The sequence below is a fragment of the Theropithecus gelada genome, chromosome 3, assembly GCF_003255815.1.
Source record: "Theropithecus gelada isolate Dixy chromosome 3, Tgel_1.0, whole genome shotgun sequence".
Lineage (NCBI taxonomy): Eukaryota > Metazoa > Chordata > Mammalia > Primates > Cercopithecidae > Theropithecus > Theropithecus gelada.
The window spans coordinates 67,417,742-67,439,365 of NC_037670.1; the positions used below are offsets into that span (position 1 = coordinate 67,417,742).

Below are 21,624 nucleotides of genomic sequence, written 5' to 3' on the forward strand. Positions count from 1 at the left end.
ATTAAACTAAAGAGCTTCTGCACAGCAAAAGAAACTACCATCAGAGTGAACAGGCAACCTACAGAATGGGAGAAAATTTTTGCAATCTACTCATCTGACAAAGGGCTAATACCAGAACCTACAAAGAACTCAAACAAATTTACAAGAAAAAAACAAACAACCCCATTAAGAAGTGGGCAAAGGATATGAACAGACATTTCTCAAAAGAAGACATTCATACAGCCAACAGACACATGAAAAAATGCTCATCATCACTGGCCGTCAATTACATTTCTATATACTAATAATAAACACATGGACACTGATATTTAAGATACAATACCATTTACTGTTGCTCAAAAATGAAATACTTAGGTATAAATCTAACAAAACATATATAGGACTTGTATGTTAAAAACTGTAAAAGACTGATTAAAGAGATCAGAGAAGATCTAAATAAATGGAGAGACATACCATGTTCATGGATTGGAAGACTCAACTTAGTAAAGATGTTAACCCTCTCCAAATCGATATACAGTTTTAATATAAATCCTATCAAAATCCCAGCAAATTCTTTAGTACCTATAGGCAAAATTATTCTAACACTTAAATGTAAAGGAAAAGGAATAAGATGACCTAACATAATTTTGAAAATGAGCAATAAGGTAGAAGAAATCAGCTTACCTGATTTCAAGGCTTGTTATAAAACAAAAATAATCCAGACAGTGTGAAGTTGGTTGACAGATAAACACATAAGACAATAAAACAGAATCTAGAATCTACAAATAGACCATACAAATATGCACAACAAATTTTTGACAAAGGTTCAAAAGTAATTCAATGGAGGAAGGGTAGTCTTTTCAACAAATGCTACAGCAACTTGACATTCATAAACAAAAACAAATGACTCTTCACCTAAACCTCATACCTTATGCAAAAATTAAATTAGAATACGTTACAGATTTAAACGTAAAAGATGTAAAAGATAAACTTTTAGAAAAACACATAAGAACTAAGGCTAGGCAAAAAGTCTTTAGACTTGACACCAGAAGTACAAAAGAAAAAATTGGTGAATTAAACCTCATCAAAATTAAAAATATTTGCTCTCAAAAAGACTCTACTAAAAGAATGAAATGATAAACTACAAGCTTTGAGAAAATATTCACAAACCACATATCCAAAAAAGTACTGTTATCTAGAACATATAAAGAACTCTCAAGGCCCAGCAATTTTAAAAATCTAATTAGAAAGTAGGCAAAAGACACGGATATGTTGCTGGGCACATAAATGGTACAACCATTCTGGGAAAGTTTCACTATTTCTCAGTAAACTAAATAGGTAACTTCCATATGACCCAGCAACTGTACTTTTAGGGATTCATGCCAGAAAAATTAGTACCTATGTTCACTCAAAAACCTGTGCATGAATGTTCATAGCAGCTTTATTCCTAATAGGCCAAAGCTGGAAACTACCAAGACATTCTTCAATGGGCCAACAATTAAACAAACTGTGATATAGCCACACCACAGAATGCCACTTAGTAATAAAAAGAAACAAATATTGATATATTCAACAATATGGATGAATCTCCAAATAATTATGCTGAGTGAAAAAAAGCCAATCCCAAATGTCTACATATTGTATGATTCCATTTATATGAACTTTTTGAAATTACAGATTTATAGAAATGGGTTAACAGGTTAGTGATTGCCAGGTCTTCAGAATGAAGGTGTTGTGGAGGGAAGTGGGTGTGGCTATTTAAAGAGAACAAGAGGGATCCTCAGGGTGATGGATGTTCCATATCTTGGCTGTCCCAATGTCAATATCCTGGTTGTGATATCGCTCCACAGTTCTGCAGATGTTGGCATTGGGGAAGCTGGGTAAAGGGCACATGGGATCGCTCTGTGTTATTTCTTACAACTACATGTGAATCTACAAGTAGTTGAAAATAAAAACAGTTTAATTTTAACTAACAAAAAAAGATTCTGAATACGGAGAAACTAGAGGCTTTGCATATTCCTGGTAGGGATGGAAAATGGTGCAGCCACTTTAGAAAACAGTCGAGCAGCTCCTTAAAATGCTAACCATAGAGTTACCACAAGACCGAGCAATTCTACTCCTAGGTATTTATCCAAAAGAAATGAAGATGTGTTCACACAAAAACTTGCACGTGATTTTTTATAGCAGCATTACTTATTATAGTCAGAGTGGAAATAACCCAAATATGTATCAACTGTGAACAGATAAACAAAATGTGATCCATCCATACAGTGGAATATTATTTGTCCATAAAAAAGAATGAAATACTAAAACATGCTAAGATCTGGATGCACCTCAAAAACATTATGCCAAGTGGAAGGAGCCAGTCACAAAAGATCACCTATTATACGATTCCATTTGTATGAAAGGTCCAGAACAGGTAAATCTATAGAAACAGAAAATAAATTAGCGGGTGCCTACGTCTTGCTGGAGGGTAGGTGTGGTTATATATGGAGAGTGACTGCTAATGGATACAAGGTATCTTTGGGGGATAATAAAAATATCCTAAATTTAGATTATTGTATACTAATTTTCTATCATAAGGTCATTTGACATATGTATGAAATTAGATTAAGGTGTAATAAGATTAAGATTCTTGTATAATTCTATATAATAATAGCTCTAAAATACAGGAAATAGCATTTAACTGAACTTTATTCAATTGAACAAAGTTTATTTAATTGAACTTTATGGTATATAAACTCAACAAAGATGTTTAAAAAATGGGAAAAAAAAAATCACAACTGTAGTGGTTTGAGAAGGTGCTGTCCGTGGGCTAGCCCTGTTTAAAAATCCATACTGCATCACTTAAATGGAAGTCTTCTTTCTCTTGATAAATTTCTTCACATGATGAGAACTCAAAATTGTTCCATTTACCTTGTTAGGATAACAAATTGAGTGTGTGCTTTAAATAGCTGCATATTATTTTTGGAATTCTGATTTAATAATGGCTTCTGAGGAACAGCCAGGGCTCTGGGAGGGGCCAGCTCCATATGATGGAAGAGGAAGCTGAACTCAGGGATACAGGGCTTCCTGGACAGGGTGCAGGCAGAGGAGGAGGACGCTGAGGGTGACCTCCTATGCCTCTCACCCTGTGCTCTCCAGCTGTGAAAGACACAGACCTCAGGCTAGACCCTTGTTGGGGGCCACGAACACCCTGAAGCCCCAAGTGGCCTTTACTACCCAGTGGAGCTGCACTTCCAGCCCATATCCCCATCCTCTCCAAGCAGAAGGAAGACAGAGCTCACGCTCACCAAACGAGGACCTGTGACCACCTCCACCTCAATTTGCTGCCTGAATGCCTCCTCCAGTTCCCACCTCCCTGCCTCTACCTGGCAAATCCCTACACGTCCCTCAAAGCCCTGCTCATTCTTGCTCTTCCTGAAGCCCTGGCACTGGTCACTTCTGAGAGCATCTCTACAGCCAGAACAGCCCTGGTACCCTCCGCCCTGCCCCAAGCCTGGTACCCTCCACCCTGCCCCAAGCCTGGTGAGTGTTCTCAGCCATGGTGTCCTCCATCCACACTGCTGGTGGGGTTCAGGGCCCTTCCCTTCTCCTAGCACCAACTCCAGGCAGGACACTTCTGGAAGGTGAGGGCCATCTCCACTTGTCCTCACCCATACCTCTCACCCCCAAGTTGACTGGCAAGGTCACAAAAGCATGTGCATGAGATGCACACACAAAGAGGCCACTGCTGGGAGTGCTGGGCCAAGGAAGCTACAGGATCAATTCCCCAATCACACTCTATCGCATTAATTCACTACACACCTATTAACGAGGACTCATGACTGCACCTCTACCAACCGTTGTTCTGCAAGGTAAAATCACCAATGAGACAAACCAGAAGGAGGTTGGAAAAAAATAAACAATAATGGCCTCTAAAGTTGTGGCAGTGCTGCAAAAAGGAGTCTCCTTCCAGGGTGGACAGCAGGCCCTGAGCAGAGGAGCAGGCTAAGGGTGCAGTGTGGTCAGGTATAGATAGCACCGCCCCTCATCACCCACAGCCAGCCACACTCAGGGCTGGTATATCCGAGGCCTGGAGCGTCAGGGAGCTGCCCAGCCACAGTCCGTCAGAGCCAGCTGAGAATCTGGCAGGATCCCCTCTCCTGCCACGTGCAGCTCAAGTAAGAGTGGGGATAGGGGAAAGGGAGGAAACCCAGCAGGAAGGGGCCGTCCCCCAGCCCAGGCCTGCTTGTCCACCAGCTGCACAGGGGTGGCGATGTGTACTTCTATTTGCACTTGGCCATCCAGGGAGCCCAGAGCTGGGCACTCACCACTCCAGGCACACTCATCCAGGACTCACATGCAGCATCTCCTTATTTTTAAAATCATACACTTGACTTTTATTTGAAATAAAATAACATGTTGTTTTGTGGCTGCTATGGACTAAATAGACCCTCCCCTCCATATTTATAGGTTGAAGCCCTAACACCCAATGTGGCGACTATATTTGAAGACAGGGCCTTTAGGGAGGTATTAAATTAAAATGAGGTAATTGGGTGGGCCCTGATCCAATGTGACTGCATTCCTCTTCTCCTCCTAAGAGGAAATTAGGAGACACAGAGAGACACCAAGGGTGTGTGCACAGAGGGAAGACCATGTGAGGACACAGGGAGAAGATGGCCATCGGTAAGTCAAGGAGAGGGGCCTCAGATGGAACCAGCCCTGACAATACCTTGATCTTGGACTCTGCAGCCTCCAGAACTGTGAGGAAATACACTTCTCTTGCTGCAGCCACCCTGTCTCTGTTACGCAGCCTGAGCTGACCACACCAGCCCCGGGCTGCCTCCCTCCAAACTTCTGCCCATGAGAAAGACAATTTCTATTTTGTTTAAGCCACCATTTTCCAGGTCAGTTACTAACAGCCAAACCATATTCTAACTGACGTGCTGTCCCAAGGGGCCACTTTACTCCAGACAGGCTCTCTGAGCTCTGTCTTTCTCAGCGGGCGGGGTCAGAGCCTGCCTTCCCGTTGCTGCTCTCCCCCACTTGCGGCTCTGCTCCCCGGGCTCTTCCAGGAAAGCCTGGTGGGAAACTGCAAAGCTCCCTGCAGCCTGCAGCTGTGTGTGCCGAGTCCCTCACCCTGTCAGAGGTCCCCTCCATGGGTCACTTCATGTCACTATACTAGACATAGCTGGGCCCAGTTCCCTAGTCATCAGAGGGCCAGGCTGCACATGTAGCAGATCTGCCCTCTCCCTCACAGACCACCAGATGCCCAGAGCACAGCAGATCCCATGTCTTCATCAGCATGGAGGTAGGCCCTGGTAGGCTCAGGGACCCTTCCTCTCCCAGCCACACCTGGGCTCAATATCTTGGCATGTGGCTTCTGAGCCTGGGCTGTTCCATCAGGGAGAACCAAGAAGACCAGTGTGTCCAGGAGCCACACGTTGGCCACCACGTCCATCTGCCATGCAGACTTCAAACAAACTAGGAAAAAGACAGATGTGGCAAGGCCACTCAAGATGGCTCACACCTTTAATCCTAGCACTTTGGGAGGCGGAGGCGGACAGATCACAGGAGGTCAGGAGTTTGAGATCAGCCTGACCAACATGGTGAAAACCCATCTCTACTAAAAATATAAAATTAGCTGGGCATGGTGGCACATGCCTGTAATCCCAGCTACTCGGGAGGCTGAGGCAGGAGAATCGCTTGAACCCGGGAGGCAGAGGTTGCAGTGAGTCGAGCTAGTGTCACTGTACTCCAGCCGGGGTGACAGAATGAGACTCTGTCTCAAACAAGCAAAAAAATAAAAAGCCAGACACGTGGCAAACAACTAGGTCCCCACAAACCTCCTCACAGTCCCCCAGGACATGGCCAGAGAGCCTCCCACAGACAGTCCAAGGCGACAACCAGCTCCGGCATCTTCCTCGACAATATTGCAGCGCTGGCCACAGAATGACAGGGAGGAGACTCTGGGATTCCCGGAGCTGATACAGAGCAAACTGTGACACACAAGCCACAAAAACCAAGCAGAAGGAGGTGACTGGGGGGCCCAATGTGGTGTTCCTGGAGAGCTAAGGAGACTGAAGAACCCAGCAGGCTGTGCCAGCCACAGGGCAACAGGATGCCTCAGCATGGAGCCAGATGTGTGACATCCATGCAGGAGGGGGATGCCTCCAGTACCACTTTTGACGGTCCCCAGAAGCGATGCTGGCATTCAAGGCAGGAAGGAGGCTGGGCAGGGGCTGCTCCAGGAGGCCATGGAGCAGGTCACCTCCACTACCCAGCATATGACGAACAAATTGGGAGCTGGGAGCATTCTAGAGCCTCTGATGCTGATCACAGACACCCTGGACCTCAGTTCCACTTGCATGGGTGTCCTGGCAATGGCAGAGGGCTGACAGCACACAGGAGTCACGTCGCCCCGACCAGGCAGCATGCCCTGCCCCTCGCTCCTAGAACCTGGTGCATGAAACAGCAGCAGGGCAGGGACCAAGCGTCCACCCGACGCCCACCCAATCCACTTCAACACCAAGAAGCCAAACCGCTAATGAAAACAGGACTGAGAGAGAGGCTTTCCCTGCCATCCACGTGACAGGCCTCTGTGAGATGTGGGAATCCGAGCTCTGTCCTCCCTAATCACCAGCCAGCTCGACCTGGGCTCAGAGAGCGAGCTTTCCATGCTGTGACTGATCAAATTGGAATTGCGTTTTCCTTAAAGTCTGTCTAACTCATCTGTAAAACCATCTGGGCTTGCTGTTTACTTTTTGATGAGCTTGTAAATTACTGAATCAATCTTTTTAATAATTACAGGATTTTTCAGGCTTTCTTTTTCTTTGGGGATCATCTTTGGTAACTCACACTTTTTCTGGAAATTTGGCCATTTTGTCTCTCTTCAAATATACTGGCATAAAATTATTCTCAGCATTTCCCCATTATCTATTTTTAATCCCTGCTTTATCTGCAGCCTTTCTCATCCCTCATGCTCCTTATTTGTGTCTGCTCTTTTTCTTCTTGATCAGTCTCTCTAAGGCTTTTCTATTTCAAAAAACCAACTTTTGACATTTTTGTTCAGAAACAGAAAAAGCCCTGTTAAAAGAACCTTCACACCCCTTTGGAGCATTTTAGCTGGGTTATTTGTAAGCCTAAAACGTCCTCAGCATTTTTTAGCTGAGGAAGTCTGTGGCCATGAAAGGAAGAAACAGCCACGTGGTTTCCTTGGAAGATCCCGGGCTCACCCTGGCTCTGCCACTGGCGACTCTGTTATTTGCTCCGTTATCTTTCCTGGGTTATTTAAATTTTCAGGGACACAGTTCTCAGATTTATTAAGCAGAATAAAGTCCTTACATTTCTAACCATGATACAGAGGGCTGAAATTAATTTTAAAGAGATCTGACAACTCAGAAAGAACATCTTGGTACCCTGACCTTCTTCTATTCTGCCCAGACCCTGCAGGCAAGGACAGATGAAGGGCAGGGGCCCACGGTGACCGTTTGTTCTGTTTCTTTGTTTTGCTGTGTTGAGAGAAGGGGTCATTTTAGCTCATTCAAATCCCCCAAAAGGAATCAGTCTCAGGCACACTGACAATTCAGGTAAACCTTTCCTAAGTACAGCAGACAACTTTCCAGACAGACAGGAAGTAGTGCTATGAAACAGGCAAGCCCCCATTCCCCACCCCACCCTTCTCTTCCAGAGCCTCTTGTTCTATGGGCTGCCCTGAGAAGGTAGAGGAGAGGACAGTGAGAGCTACTGTAGTATTTCCCCTCATAAGAATGCTGGCAGAAGCCTAGCCCCTTGAGACTGGCACCTGCCTCAGCAGGAGCAGACCAGACCCTTAAAGCCTCAAAGATTCTGCAGGGCAACCGCAGGCTACTGGAACTAAACAGTACAGGAGGGAAAGGAGAAAGCTCCTATTGGCTGTATCTGTTGTCACCTTCTTCATGGGTTGCTGCAAAAGTTAGCAGTAAGTAGGCACAGAGCACCCAAGGATGCATCCTGGCTGGTAAAAGCCAACACTGGCATCATAAACCAGGAAATTAAGAGGTGCTCCCCAGGGCTTAAGGTGAAGCACACGCTACTACTGGTGTTGAAACATAACTTATCAAACTGGGCAAGAACGATCTGGCATTGGGGAACAGAGGCAGCCAATGTGTAAACAGAGTGGAGAAGAGCGTGACAGCCGGCGGCCTCCACCCCTGGCACTGCCAGGAGGCTCGGAGCAAGGGCACTGCTGCTACAGCCATCTCCATCTGTTCCATCAGTTCCCATCCCGGAACAAAACTGGTTCAGCTGGGACAGGATGAGAGGTCTTAATGTTAGGAATTTGCATTTCAGAATAGCAGTCCCCCGTTGTGCTCTCCTGTAAACCCAGGCAGTCAGTGCGGGCCATACAGTGCAGACCTGTCCACAGGCACATCCCTAGGAGGTGTTTTCTGAGCCTCCTGAGCCGAACTCCTGTTTTGTGAACTGAGCACAATGTTCTCCCTGCTCACAAAGCTGCTGACCACAGTGCCTCTGAGTCATGCATTCATCCCCCAGGAAGAAACAAAAAGAAAACCACCGCCGAACTCCCCAATGTGTCTGCTCCCCTGCCTCCATGCCCTTGCCTGTGCACTGACCCTCAAAATGTGTTCATGATGTCTCTTTCCCGCTAGGCTCAGGAGCTCCCCTCTGTGAGCACAGACACACAGCAGGCAGCCCTGACCCCTCTCCACCAGTCAGAGCCATCTCCTTCCAGCTGAGGCCACAGGACATGAAATGATTTCCCTCAAAGCATTGTGCATGGGAGCATAAGGCTCAGAGTCTGCCCACACGCCTCCCCTCGGCTCGACCTCACTCAGCCCACATCTTCCGGTCCCTCTGGACGTGCCTTGCGTTCCACCGCCTCCTACCAGTGATGCCCACTTCAGCTTCCAGGACCAGGGTACACTGACCAGAATCCCTCTCAGGACTGGGGATATGTCCCCCACAGATCCCATCCTGAAACCAAGGTGTGTCCCCCAGATCCCCTCTTAGGACCAGGGTACATCCACCCAGAAGCCCTCCCAGACTGGGGTGTGTCTACACCCAGATCCTCTCCCAGGTCCAGGTGTGTCTCCCTGGATCTCCCCGCAGAATCAGTTCATATCCCCCCATCTCCCCTCTCAGAACCTCAGGGCATCCCCCAATCCTCTCCTATCACTCGTTGTGTTGCCTGGATGGTCCAAGTGGCTGCGGAAGGCTCTGGGAACAGGTATTGAACGGAAATGTGTCATGAATGGAATTAAAATATGAAAGGCAGATGCTCACAACTAGCCACATGGTAAGGCTCCCTCACCTGTCATTCAGGAGACTGGCATTTCATGCTGACACAGGTTAGGCCTGAGCAGGGCTGCCATGGCCACCTCCAGGCTCTCTGGATGGCCAGGCAGTCCCCAGGCAGATGCTGAGGGACAAAGTGCCTGTGTACCTGAGAGACCCAAGAGCCGGCAGGGCCCTCTTGGGCCCCAAGTGCTCCCCTCTGCCATCCCAAAGAGATAAGGCTCCTTGCACTGACATCGGGCAGCAGGTGGCCAGGAGGAAGCTGAATGCTGATTACCAGCCCATCTAGGCAGACAGTTATTGTGAGATACAACTCTGCAGGCTCAAAGGGAATCGACAGGAAAAATACAGCAAAAGTCAGGACAGCTGAGGTCTGAGGATACACTTGGTAAAGTCACGGAAGGCATGTCCTCAATCAGCGCTCAGGTGTCAAAACATCAGCTCAGCTTTGAAGCAACAGAGGAAATCATGAAGGAAAATGATCCTTCCATTTGAAAACACAAAAGATTGAATTTTTACACAAGGAAAAGCAAAGCTAGAGGAACAGACCTGGGGAAACGTGGGGATGAGGCATCAGTGTTTCTGTTATACAATAAGCACTTCATCTGACTGCCAGGAAAGTCAGAATATAACGGGATGGAGGGTTGGAGCATACTAGTCACAAAGAAATACAGAAGGTGAACAAGCATGAAGGAGTTGCTGTCAGCCTTAGTAAACAGAAAGGGGCAGGGGAAACAGGAGGTGCCAAGTCCTCACAGAGAGAGAGGGAGGCAGGGAGGGAGAAAGGCGGAAACCAATAGGCAGAAGGAGAGGGAGAAGGGGAGAAAGACAGGGACTGCAGAGCAGCTCATCAGATCCCCAACCCACCTACAGCGCTGGGCGAGGCCTGGCAATCTGCATTCCTAACAGGCTCCCCATTGGCCTGGGCTGCTATAGACAGCAGAATGTAAGCAGACATCACTTATAAAGATGTAAAAGAGCACAAGTTTGGGAAAATACCTCAGAAACTTGGGAGAGAAATGACATATTTACACTGCTAAAAATGTTACTCAGTGAATACTTCATGTGCGTGAAGAAAAAACTCTTTTAGAACGTGGTATCTAAATGTCAGACACTGAGAACACTGCAGAACATGCATTAACGGGAAGAATAAGCAGATGTTTTAAATCACATTTATCACACCAGTAGCTATGTCTGTGCAAAATGATAAGCAAAAAGACAGAAAATAAAATTACATATACACCAAAACGGCAATCACGTGGGAAAAATACACATAAAGACAAAATCTGAACAATAAATAGCATTCGGCTGGGTTAACTGGATTGGGTGACATTTTGAAAATGTCTTGCTTAAGAACGTATGCTCTGCAGTTAGAACTTGGACACATCTCTGAGCCTCCCTGAGTGTGGACTGCCTCCTCCATAGGGCTGAGGAAGAAATCCCTTGCTCACAGACCTGCTATAAAACCCAGTGAAATGCTGCACATCAAGCAGCAAAGGCTAGACTAGACAATACTGGGAGGAAAGAGAGTCCTTAGGAGAGGCAGCAAACATCAGAAAATAAATGAAAAAAGACCTACACAGAAGCAGGAAAGGAAGGTATGGAAAAGGAGATGGGAGGGAGATAAAAGAGGAAAAGAAAAGGATGATTCAGAAATGCACACAAGCAGGGCCCATGAAAAGAGCCTTTGCCTTCTCCACTACAGAGGATGTAGTTAAGGGGAGAACAGGGCTTCCAAAGATTCATTTCTGGGATTCTATGGAGGTAACAAAATAAGGCTATACACCTCTCACAAAGCACAAAGGAGGTATCTCTCCCAGTGTGACCGACTCCAGTCTAAGAGCAAATGCTCAGGGTTCAGCCTCGAAAGATGTTCAATTTATACACACACCAACACATTCATGCACACACATAGACAACACATCAACATATGGGCATATACACATATACACACATCCCTGCATATCACAGACATACACACACAGACATACAGGCATGCCCACACAGACACACACATCTACATGAATACAAAACCACACATACATGCAACCACACAGACGTACAGACAGGCACATACATGCACACATACACATGAGCACAGGCATTCACAGACATACCTGCACACATGTACAGAGGCAAAGGCAAATGTGCACATGTCCACACATGCATCTCCACAGGGACACACATGTACATATACACAGACAGGTACCACTGCCCACATATCATCCACATGGACACGCCCTCCTACATGTTCACATACACGGCAATGCACACACCACCTAAACATACATATGTGATCTATTTCTCAACTATATCCTACTTTTATTGTAACTATTAGGGATCGCAACAATGTCTATACATGAAATGTGTTTGTGAGTTTTTACATTCATATTTGGTATAATACCTTGTATTCACATAGTTGAGAAAGAGATCCTACATGTCAGCCACAGGCCTGAGACATCAGCAGTTTGGTGTCACAGAGGCCTGTGAGCCCCAAGACTGGGGGAAGAGTCAAGATCCTTCCAGTGGAGGCACCTGGAATGTGCCAGGCTTATCCCAGGGACTCCCAGATGGTTCTTCCTAAGCCCACGTGCTGGGCACAGGCCCCAGGCAGCAGACAGGGAGCACAGAAGACAGGTCACAGAGGGCAGTGGGAACCTAGGCATGGCTCCCTCCAAGCCACTGCTCTTTCACTCGTGGCTGTTTCATCCTGAAAATGGGGTGATGCCAGCCACTGGAGCAACCCCAAGGGCTGTGGGTGCTGTATCATGACCACCGTGACCCTTCTACAACTCCCAGCACAAGGGCACCTCTGCCTTCCACAAGTGCCAGCGTGATCTGGGGTTGGCCACACTGAGCCAAGGGCAGGGCTGGTGGGAGCCTCAGGCCAGTGGGTCAGGGCCACCTGCACGGTCACATTCACCCGAGGCCCAGCCAGGACCTGCCTTGTCCTCCCTAGGCAGCCGACTTATTCCAGCTGTAACTGGAAGTCAGTGTGCCCAAATGCTGTCCCCAGAGCAGCCCCATCCCAGCACTATCCCATGGGCAGCAAACCCAGCCTGCCTGTCCATTTGCTAACTATAAAACCTCAGGGCATCTCCTCCACAGCCTCAAATACCAACACGTACCACTGGGAATTGTGGCCCATGTCACCACAAGGTGATCTGAGGCTCAGGAAGGTAGCTTCCTCCACCTCCCCAGCACCACAGCCAACCCCTCTAGGCTGACTGGCCCAAGCCACTGACCTGCTTTTCGTTCTCATCCTCCAGCCTCAGTCGGTCCTCAATGCAGCTCCGGGCCTGCAGGAATGCCTTCCTCTGCGAACGCTCAGTCAGAATCCGCACGAAGACCCCATACATGTTCACACCGACAAAGAGCAAGGCGTTGGCGCCGAGCTGCAGGGAGACAAGGAGGCAACATGTGGAGCCTGACATCCCACACACATGAAGAGGGCCCAGGCCGCCCGGAGAACATAGCAAGAGCTCTCCAAAAGCCACACTGCCTGCGGCCAAACCCATGGCGTGGGGCCAGGGACACAGGGAGCCAGCTAGGCAGGAGCTCGTCCTCACCCTGTTTGGGTGGCCATCAGACAGCATGTCAGGGGACAAGGAGTAACCAGGCCTAGTATCAAGGCCAAATTGTGTCCCTCAAAATGCATAAAGTCCTAACCCCCAGGACCTCGGGATGTGACTAATTGAAAACAGGGTCTTTACAGAGGCAATTAAATTAAAATGAGGCCATCAGGGTGGGCACTAATCCAATCTGCCTGGTGTCCTTATAAGAAGGGAGATGAGGACACAGACACAGGCAGCGGGAAGACTCTGTGAGGGCACAGAGAGAAGACGGCTGTCTGCAGCCCAGCAGCGAGGTCTCGGGAGAGCCCAGCCCTGCTCACAGCTTGATCGTGGACTTCCAGCCTCTGGACTGCGAGATTATCCATTTCTGTTGTTGAAGGTGCCCAGTCTGTGGTGCTTTGTTATAGCAGCTTCAGAAAACCAAGACCCTTGGAGAATACATATGTGTAGAGTGGCTGTTCCCACAACACCTGCACAAACTCCTCTGGAAAGATTCAGGAAAGGTGAGCTCACCAAAAAAAAAAAAAAAAAAAAAAAAAAAAACCAAAAAACCAGCCTGGATGTTGATTTGGGAACACAGTGAGCACCAGCAAAGATGGGGAAACGCAGTGTCCAGAGCCCGGTCTCTGCACACTCCCTCAGTCCTGTCCCCACTTCAGCTTCAACAGATGAGACACAAGGAACAGGCCAGCTTGAGAAGAAGCCAGCGCTAGCAGTGCACCCACACTCCAGGCTCAGGACCAGGCTCAGGACCAGGCTCAGACCCAAGCATCAGGCACCTGGCGCCAGCCTGACCCAGGTTTCCCCTCCACTATCACTTTCCGCTCCCCACTGCCTGCCACCGGTCTCATCTGGTCTGTCTCTACATCTTGCAGACCACTGTGTCTGGACACAGGCCCCTCTGACGAGCCATGCAGGGCTATGGCATGTCCTGCCAGAGGCCCTGAAGAGGGGCTGCAGTTTGTAAGTATTGTATGAAACAGGTGTCCCTTGGTCACTTGCAAAATTGGAGAATTTCTATGTCTGATTAAGCCCAGGCATTTCTACCTGTGCCCCAGGGAGCAGAAACCTGCAGGCTCCGGCTGTCACTGTCTCACACGGATTAACCACAAACACCCCCACGTGTGAATGTGTGCTGCACACTATGAAACAGAACTAAAATCAAAAACCAACTCACCCAGTAGTGTGGGGAGCAGCTGCCGCCTAACAGGGAGCCAAGAGAGTTCAGGAGGTGGAACCATGAGACAGGAGAGATGGGTGTCACCCCGATGGGGCCAAGCTACAGGCAGCAGGACAGGAGCCCCCAGACGGATTTAGGAGGGAGACCTGGTAGCTCCTGGCCACTTATTGGATGCTGGGACTGAGGAGCAGGCAGAAGAGTTGACACTGATCAGGGTCAGGGGCCACAGGGAGGGGAGAGGACAGATTTGGAGCACCTTCAAACCCGAGGTGTATGACATAGCCTCAAAGGCATGTCCATCAGGAGGCTGGAAAACAAACCTAGGACCAATGGTCACATGTAATCTGGAAACAACATCAGAGCCACTCTCAAAGAGGTGACAGGGGAGGACGGGGAACACGAATCTGCAGGGCCCCAGCTGACAGCCATCCTCTGTCTGACACCTCCACAGGGGACCTGACCCTCACCCAGCACATCTCCCCACACACATCAGACACACCCCCACCTGACCCTGTGGGGCTGACGACATTAAACACCACTCACTGGCAAAGGCACAGGCAGGAAGTTGCCCCTGCTGGACAGCGCCACCTTGACCACAGCCTCTGCAAGCCGGAAATGGGATGGTTGTCGCCTGTGTGGGGTCAGAGAAGGCAGCAAGACATCCAATAGGATGGCATCTCCCAGGCCCTCAGTATCAAGAAGGTGACCTTGAAATCTCCACTATGACCCTGAAGATCTCCACGGTACCTGAACATGGCCATTTAGCTTCCCTCTCGGTGCATTTGACAGAGCTGTCATCATGGTGTGGATACCATTGAGATCTGGCTTTTTCCACAAACAAAATGCAAAGCATGTTAGGGTGTGTTCAGTGCTCAGAATCACCGAACACCATGGATGTCTGGAAAGGGTCAGGGCCGGAGCAGGGAGCTGGAGGACCCAGGGGCCAAAGGACATGTAGGGCACTGGAGCTGCCAAAGCTAAGCCAGCAAGGTCTGCAGAGGGGCCTGCACAGGAGGCCACCACCCACTTTCTTTCTTTTTTTTTTTTTTTTGAGACGGAGTTGTGCTCTGTGCCCCAGGCTGGAGTACAATGGCCGGATCTCAGCTCACTGCAAGCTCCGCCCCACGGGTTTACGCCATTCTCCTGCCTCAGCCTCCTGAGTAGCTGGGACTACAGGCACCCACCACCAGGCCCTGCTAGTTTTTTGTATTTTTTTAGTAGAGACGGGGTTTCACGGTGTTAGCCAGGTTGGTCTCGATCTCCAGACCTTGTGATCCGCCCACCTCGGCCTCCCCAAGTGCTGGGATTACAGGCTTGAGCCACCGTGCCCGGCCCACCCACTTTCTAAAGGAAGTGAAAGGCAGGCGGACTCCAGCCCTTAAAGCAAAAATGATAATTAGGAACAACAAAACCTCCCTTGGAGATTTTCCACATCTTAGCTTCCTTTCTCCCCTGGTTTCCTCCTGGAGCACAATGGGCTTAGATTACAAGTGTACGACAGAGAGTCCATGGTGGTGGGGACATAGCACAGCTGGCAGGTCAGTTGTCACGATGACCCACCCTCCCCGTGTGTATCAGAGCTGTTCCGTGTAGGGTAGCAGCCCATGGAGGCCGGGGGGAATGGCGGCTGGTCCCCCTCATCTCTGCTCTACATGGAGGTGTGCCTGCAAGGCCTCCCAGGTCCCGGGGAACCCTTTCTCAGAGGGAACCAGCCGCTCCTCTCTTTCCATTAGCTTGCCTCCCCATTTCTGTTAACTACAATCTGTCCTCACTAGAATGGGAACCATCACTACCTGCCCTTGGGATATCTGAAGGGCACTGTCATCAATGAAACCAACACTCGCATTGGAAGCTTCAGACCCCCGTGACCCCTGGAAAGGAAAAGCACCATCAAACAACCCAGTCCTCTATGAGCTGGACACTGCCTCCCTTCAAAAAACAAACAAAAAACAACTACAACAACAAAAAAAAAAACCCACGGAGGAGGAGGGTGGTTGAGAAGGGATTGCTGCAGAAAGGACACTTCAGTAGGGCTGGGTGTCATCTGCCAAGTGCTCCACACCCGCCATGAGCACAGGGCTCACCCGCCGAGACACCCAAGCCCCCGCATTTTCCCAGATGAACATCCTCAACCACCAAATGCATCCACTGTGTTGGAACTGAGAGTTCCAAACCTGTCCCCAAGGTCTGGAACTCTCGATTCTCTCCCTGAAGCTCTCTGAACTCACCGTTAGAGGGGCATTTAGGTCCAAAAGATGCATGTCCCGCCCAGGGCAAGGCAATCGTGATATGGCTTAGCACATGTCACAATGACAAGAAAGGCAGGCTCGGGTCACCACGAGCTACTCAGAGATGGGGGCTCCAGGGGCTGCAGGGGGAAAGGCGGCCTCCCCACCACAGCCCGCTGGTCACTCCTGGGGCAGAGGATGCAACCCCAGCCCAGCCCAGGCCATCTGTACACCATCACCACATTCCCTGACCACATGGTGCCCCAGAGTCACATGCTGCCCACACCAGCCAGGCCCAGGGTGGTACCGGCCTGCTGGTCTCCCAGTATGGACACCCTTTTAGGCCCTCACCCCAGCAAGGGCTGTGCTGGGCTGCGAGTGAGGACAGGAATCCAGGTATCCTCACCAGGGTCACACCCTGCCCTACCCCTGCCTGCTGCCCACACCACCTCTGTGCCTCAGTCTCTCCATCCAACAGATGGGCAGATTGGTGGCAACTGTAGTACCTACCAAATGAAGTTATCAAGGAGACCTAAGGAGAAACCCAACAAAGGACACTGCGTGGGACACAGGTTAGACTCTGAGGTATCAGGGTGAGCCTGGAGCACCACGCAGTGCCAGAAAGGAAAGCATTACACACACAAACACACACACACACACGAAATGATGGGGGTGTGTCAAAGGTCACAGCAGCCAACTGAAAGAGCCCCCAATGGCCAAAGAGCCAGCACCTGGAAACACCCTGAAGAAACCTTCATGGGCCAGATTAACTCAGCCAGACAGCCGGGAAGAGAAGGGCTTCCCAGGGAGTCAGCTGGACTGAGCACCAGCATGCACGGAAAAGGCAACCAGGAGGAACAGGACCTGTCTGCAGGCCCTGGGGCATCTCTACTTGACTGTGCACCACCTGAAAACATCACCAGGGCCGGCTCCTCGCTATAGGAGGCAGGTTAGACTCTGAGGCACCAGAATGAACTCGTGTTTGGCTTAATTCACAGGAGGGTACCTATGCAAATGTTTATAGAAATGTGTGTGCAGGCCGGGCACGGTGGCTCACACCTGTAATCCCAGCACTTTGGGAGGCTGAGGCACGCAGACCACAAGGTCAGGAGATCGAAACCACCCTGGCTAACACGGTGAAACCCCATCTCTACTAAAAATACAAAAAATTAGCCGGGTCTGGTGGCGGGCGCCTGTAGTCCCAGCTACCCAGGAGGCTGAGGCAGGAGAATGGTGTGAACCCAGCAGGTGGAGCTGGCAGTGAGCCGAGACTGCACCACTGCACTCCAGCCTAGGCGACAGAGCGAGACTCCGTCTCAAAGAAAAAAAAAAGAAATGTGTGTGCACATATACATTCTAGCTCTACCTAATGAGAGAAAACTAGAAGCAATGGCTCCCCAGGAGCAATGAGGACACCAGGAGGCCAGGTAATGGTCTTTAATAAAATTCTCCAATAAAAGGAACTGGGCTCCCTGGAGAAATGACTGATTCTTGGGCTCAGGCAGAGAAAATATTTGCTAATCAAGCAGATGGGCCTGGAGCACCTTGCAGGGCCAGAAAGTAAAGCAAGTGTCACAAACACACACAAAAATGAAGGGAAGGGGGACTGTCGAAGGACACAGGAGCCAACTGAAAGAGCTCCCAATGGTCAAAGTTGGAACAATTTGAGCAACACAAAGCAGTATTGAATTGTAACCCAAAGTATAAAATAAACATCAGTACTGATATAAATCAATGATTAAATAAAAAGTAAATGAAGGACAACAGATGAATAGGCAAAAATTTGGAGCATTCCAAATCATTTATAGCTACTCCGCCCTCAAGAACGTAAATTCCCCACTCCTTCAGTATGGGCTTGGCACAGTAACTTCCTTCGGAAAAGCACAAAATGGAAAAGGAAAAGAAAAGAGAAAACCTCTACGGAGGAGAAATCTGCCAATACCACCTTAGCCAGCTAGTAACTGCCAGCTCTGGCCATGATGAGTCCTGTTGACAGATGTGCCCTGACACAATGCAGTGAGGGTGTGTCCTCCCAGGCCTCCTGCTGAAAACCAATACCCCAGTCTAACCAAGAGAAAATCATCAGACACTGGAGGGTCACTGGACTAGCATCCATCATGGTCACTGGGCTGACACCACTCGTGGTCACTAGACTAGCACCCTGGAGGAGCCCTGCGCCCCTCCCCCAACCCAAGATGTCCCACAGTCCTTGGAGAAAGTATCCCAATCTGACATCATCATCCCACACCCCCAGGTACCTGTCCTTCCTCTCCTCCAGAGACAGGTGCCACTGCCCAAGCCAAACCCACAAGTCCCCTGATCTTCTCTCTCTGTCCTTTTCAAGCCTTCATTGGGTCCTGCCCCTGACACCCCTATGCCACCAACTTCTCTCTAATCCCATTGCCTGACACAACCCACAATCAGGCCATAGTCAAAGTCCCCGTGAGATACTCCCATCATCTCAGATACTGGATGGAGCGCCACCTCCTTGGCACGCTAGAGAGCCACTGAGCCCTGTACTCACCTCTGACCTATCTGCCATGCCACGCACATACATGCGAGCACATGCCCCAGCCATGCCACAGCTCTGGGCAGAGCATGCTCTCAGACCTACAACCCTCACTGCACCCTTGGCCAAGAGGGTTTTCCCTCCTTTCACAGAGCAGCTTCCTGATCCCTGGACTGGTCTGGGTGGTCCCTTCTCACCCCAAGATCACTCCTATTGGGTATGAAAACCTCTCCATTGAATTTGCTCCCATTTTCAATGTGCCATCACCTGGGCTGCCCCAGCACAGTCCCTCAGCCTGGGTGGCATTGAGACAATCCATGGGGACAGGAGAACCACTGCAGGACAGTCCTCCAAACCAGCCTCTCCTGAGCAGAGCGTGAGTGTAGGCACAGTCTGGGGGCCTACTGGAGGGAGTGCTTTCTCACACGAACTAACAGCACTCGGGCCACAGGCCAGCAAAGGAGCTGACTCCACACAACTGCTCCCTGCACAGCACTAGGCATGTTCTCATTGGTAAATTCCCAGACTGCGATCAGCCTGCCATCTCCCAGGTGTCCGGATGGTGGGGTGGTCCCTCTGCCCTCCTCCCTGACTGAGCCCCCAGTGGACACCACCCAGTCCCTCCACGGTGCTCACCAGCGGCTCAGTGCTGGTGTGATGCCATTCTCTTTAAACCATGGCTGCTTCTTCAGTGTCTCACACAAGCGGGTTTTTAAATTAACGTAATTGCTTGTTAGCTTCTGGTGTTTGAATTAATAAAAGCGTTTTAGAATTAGCATCCGTTGAAACAGGGCCGGCAGAATGCTGATAATTGTTGAAGCCAGTGATGGGTACTCAAGAAATCACTGTGCTGGTCTCTCTACTTTTGTGTATATTTGAATTTTCCATAATAAAAATAAAACAACACAATTTTTTTTTTTAAAGAATTTGACAGGCTCGCTCTGAGCTCCCATCATCAGGTTTCTAACGCGTGAAACTATGTTCACCAGACCTAGGAAAGGATTCTCACGGGGACCTGGAAAAGCAGCCATCTTTGGTGCTTCCTCTGTAACCACTGGCACCTCAATTCCAAGGGGGCGTTAGGGCCGCATGCAGCCTGTTACTCCATGGTGCCCTGTAACCACTGGCACCTCAATTCCAAGGGGGCGTTAGGGCCACATGCAGCCTGTTCCTCCATGGTGCCCCTCTCCAAGCCAGCCCAGTCTCCCCTCCCGAGTCATACACACTCACGAGGTCAGCTTAGGAGGGAGAAAAGATTGGTAGAATCCGACATGAGGACACTAGCAGGAAAGTGAGGAACACAAGGCAGGGAAGTCAGGAAGACAGATGCAAGCCCCCAGGCGGCAGAGCACCCTGGGGACAGCTCCCATCAAAGACAGTCCGCTCCCCACATGTCTCAATACATTCCTGCCCAGAAGATCAATGAATGACACAGTGACCATCTGAGCCTCCCAGAGAGGGTGACACCAGAACCTCAGAAGAGCGCCACTTCCAGCTTGTCCACTCCCACCCACAGCACCTGTGACACCAGCCACAAGGAGCCACACCATCAGCTGAGCTCTCAGGCACTGCCCATTTCTCACCCTTGAACAAACTGAAGCCAAGGCGCTTGGCCTAAAAGATGTGCCCACCTGGGCCGGGCATGGTGGCTCATGCCTGTAATCCCAGCACTTTGGGAGGCCAAGGTGGGCGGATCACCTGAGGTCAGGAGTTCAAGACCAGCCTGACCAACATGGAGAAACCCCATCTCTACTAAAAATACAAAATTAGCCAGGCATGGTGGCGCATGCCTGTAATCCCAGCTACTCAGGAGGTTAGGCTAAGGCAGGAGAATTGCTGGAACCCAGGGGGCAGAGGTTGCAGTGAGACGAGATCATGCCATTGCATTGCAGCCTGGGTAACAAGAGCAAAACTTCATCTTAAAAACAAACAAACAAAAAAAAAGATGTACCCACCCAGCAGGACCCTGCCAGTGACAAGATCCCACCTAGCACCAGGACATGATCAGTGCTCATAAAACATTTCTGATGTCTGCAGGTACAGATTTTTAAAAATTAACTCTCAGAGGTATTTCAAAATCCTCAGGCTAAGCCAATGTTTCCTAAAATGTGTTCCTTCAGTTAATTACTGACACTGCAGGGTAGGTAGAATCTGAGAAAACAGCTGTCACAGAAAACAAGTTCAACGAACAAGTATTTAAGATCCCTTTTTGAGGCCACGGTTGTTTCAGAAAGGCAAAGCGTTCTCTTAAGAAGAGGCTATTCCTCTTACAGGGGAATGAAGGTAAAGGCACTCATGACTTCCAGGAGCATCACCACTGAACGTGGCTCCAGCACCGGCTCACTGCACTGGCCAGCACATGGTGCACACAGAGGTGACCAACCAGAATGCTCACTGACACATGCTCCCTGGGGAACAGAATGTTCCAGAGCAGGCTGCCCTGACTCCCAGCGCATGCCTGCAACTGCCTGGCATCTCCTGAACTTTCCACCATCCTCCTAAGCAGACTCGCCCTCATCAGCTACATGCTTATTACAATAATGCTGCTTCCAGAGACTAGACAGTAGAGCTGAGAAAACCCACAGGTGCCCCTACAGGCTGGGAGAGAAGCCCTCCTTGAGTGTAACCAGGTGATGCTTCACATGGAAAGACCAGATGCTGGCCACAGGCTGGGACCCCTAGACCTGACTCCAGACTGTGTGGTAGGTGGGGCACATGGGGGGTAAAGAATGCAGTATTAAACAGGTTTAGCGAGAAAGCACTGAGCCCAGTTGCCAGGGAAGGGCACTAGAAGGACCATGTCCAGGGACAAGAGGTCAAGTGAGTCCTTAGGGCTAGTGGGCAAGAGACAGCCAGAGGACCACAGGTAGAGAT

At 49.5% G+C, this 21,624-nt stretch overlaps 1 protein-coding gene across 2 annotated transcripts in view; it reads right to left on the reverse strand.

Moving 5' to 3' along the window:
- ADCY1 (adenylate cyclase 1) overlaps positions 1-21,624 on the reverse strand; it is a 143,889-nt gene that overhangs the window by 111,636 nt on the left and 10,629 nt on the right. For both annotated transcript variants that reach the window (XM_025379994.1, XM_025379995.1), the window contains one exon: positions 12,504-12,653. In XM_025379994.1, coding sequence (XP_025235779.1) covers positions 12,504-12,617 — 114 coding nt within the window. In that variant the 5' untranslated portion in view covers positions 12,618-12,653. The remainder of the gene's footprint in view (positions 1-12,503; positions 12,654-21,624) is intronic.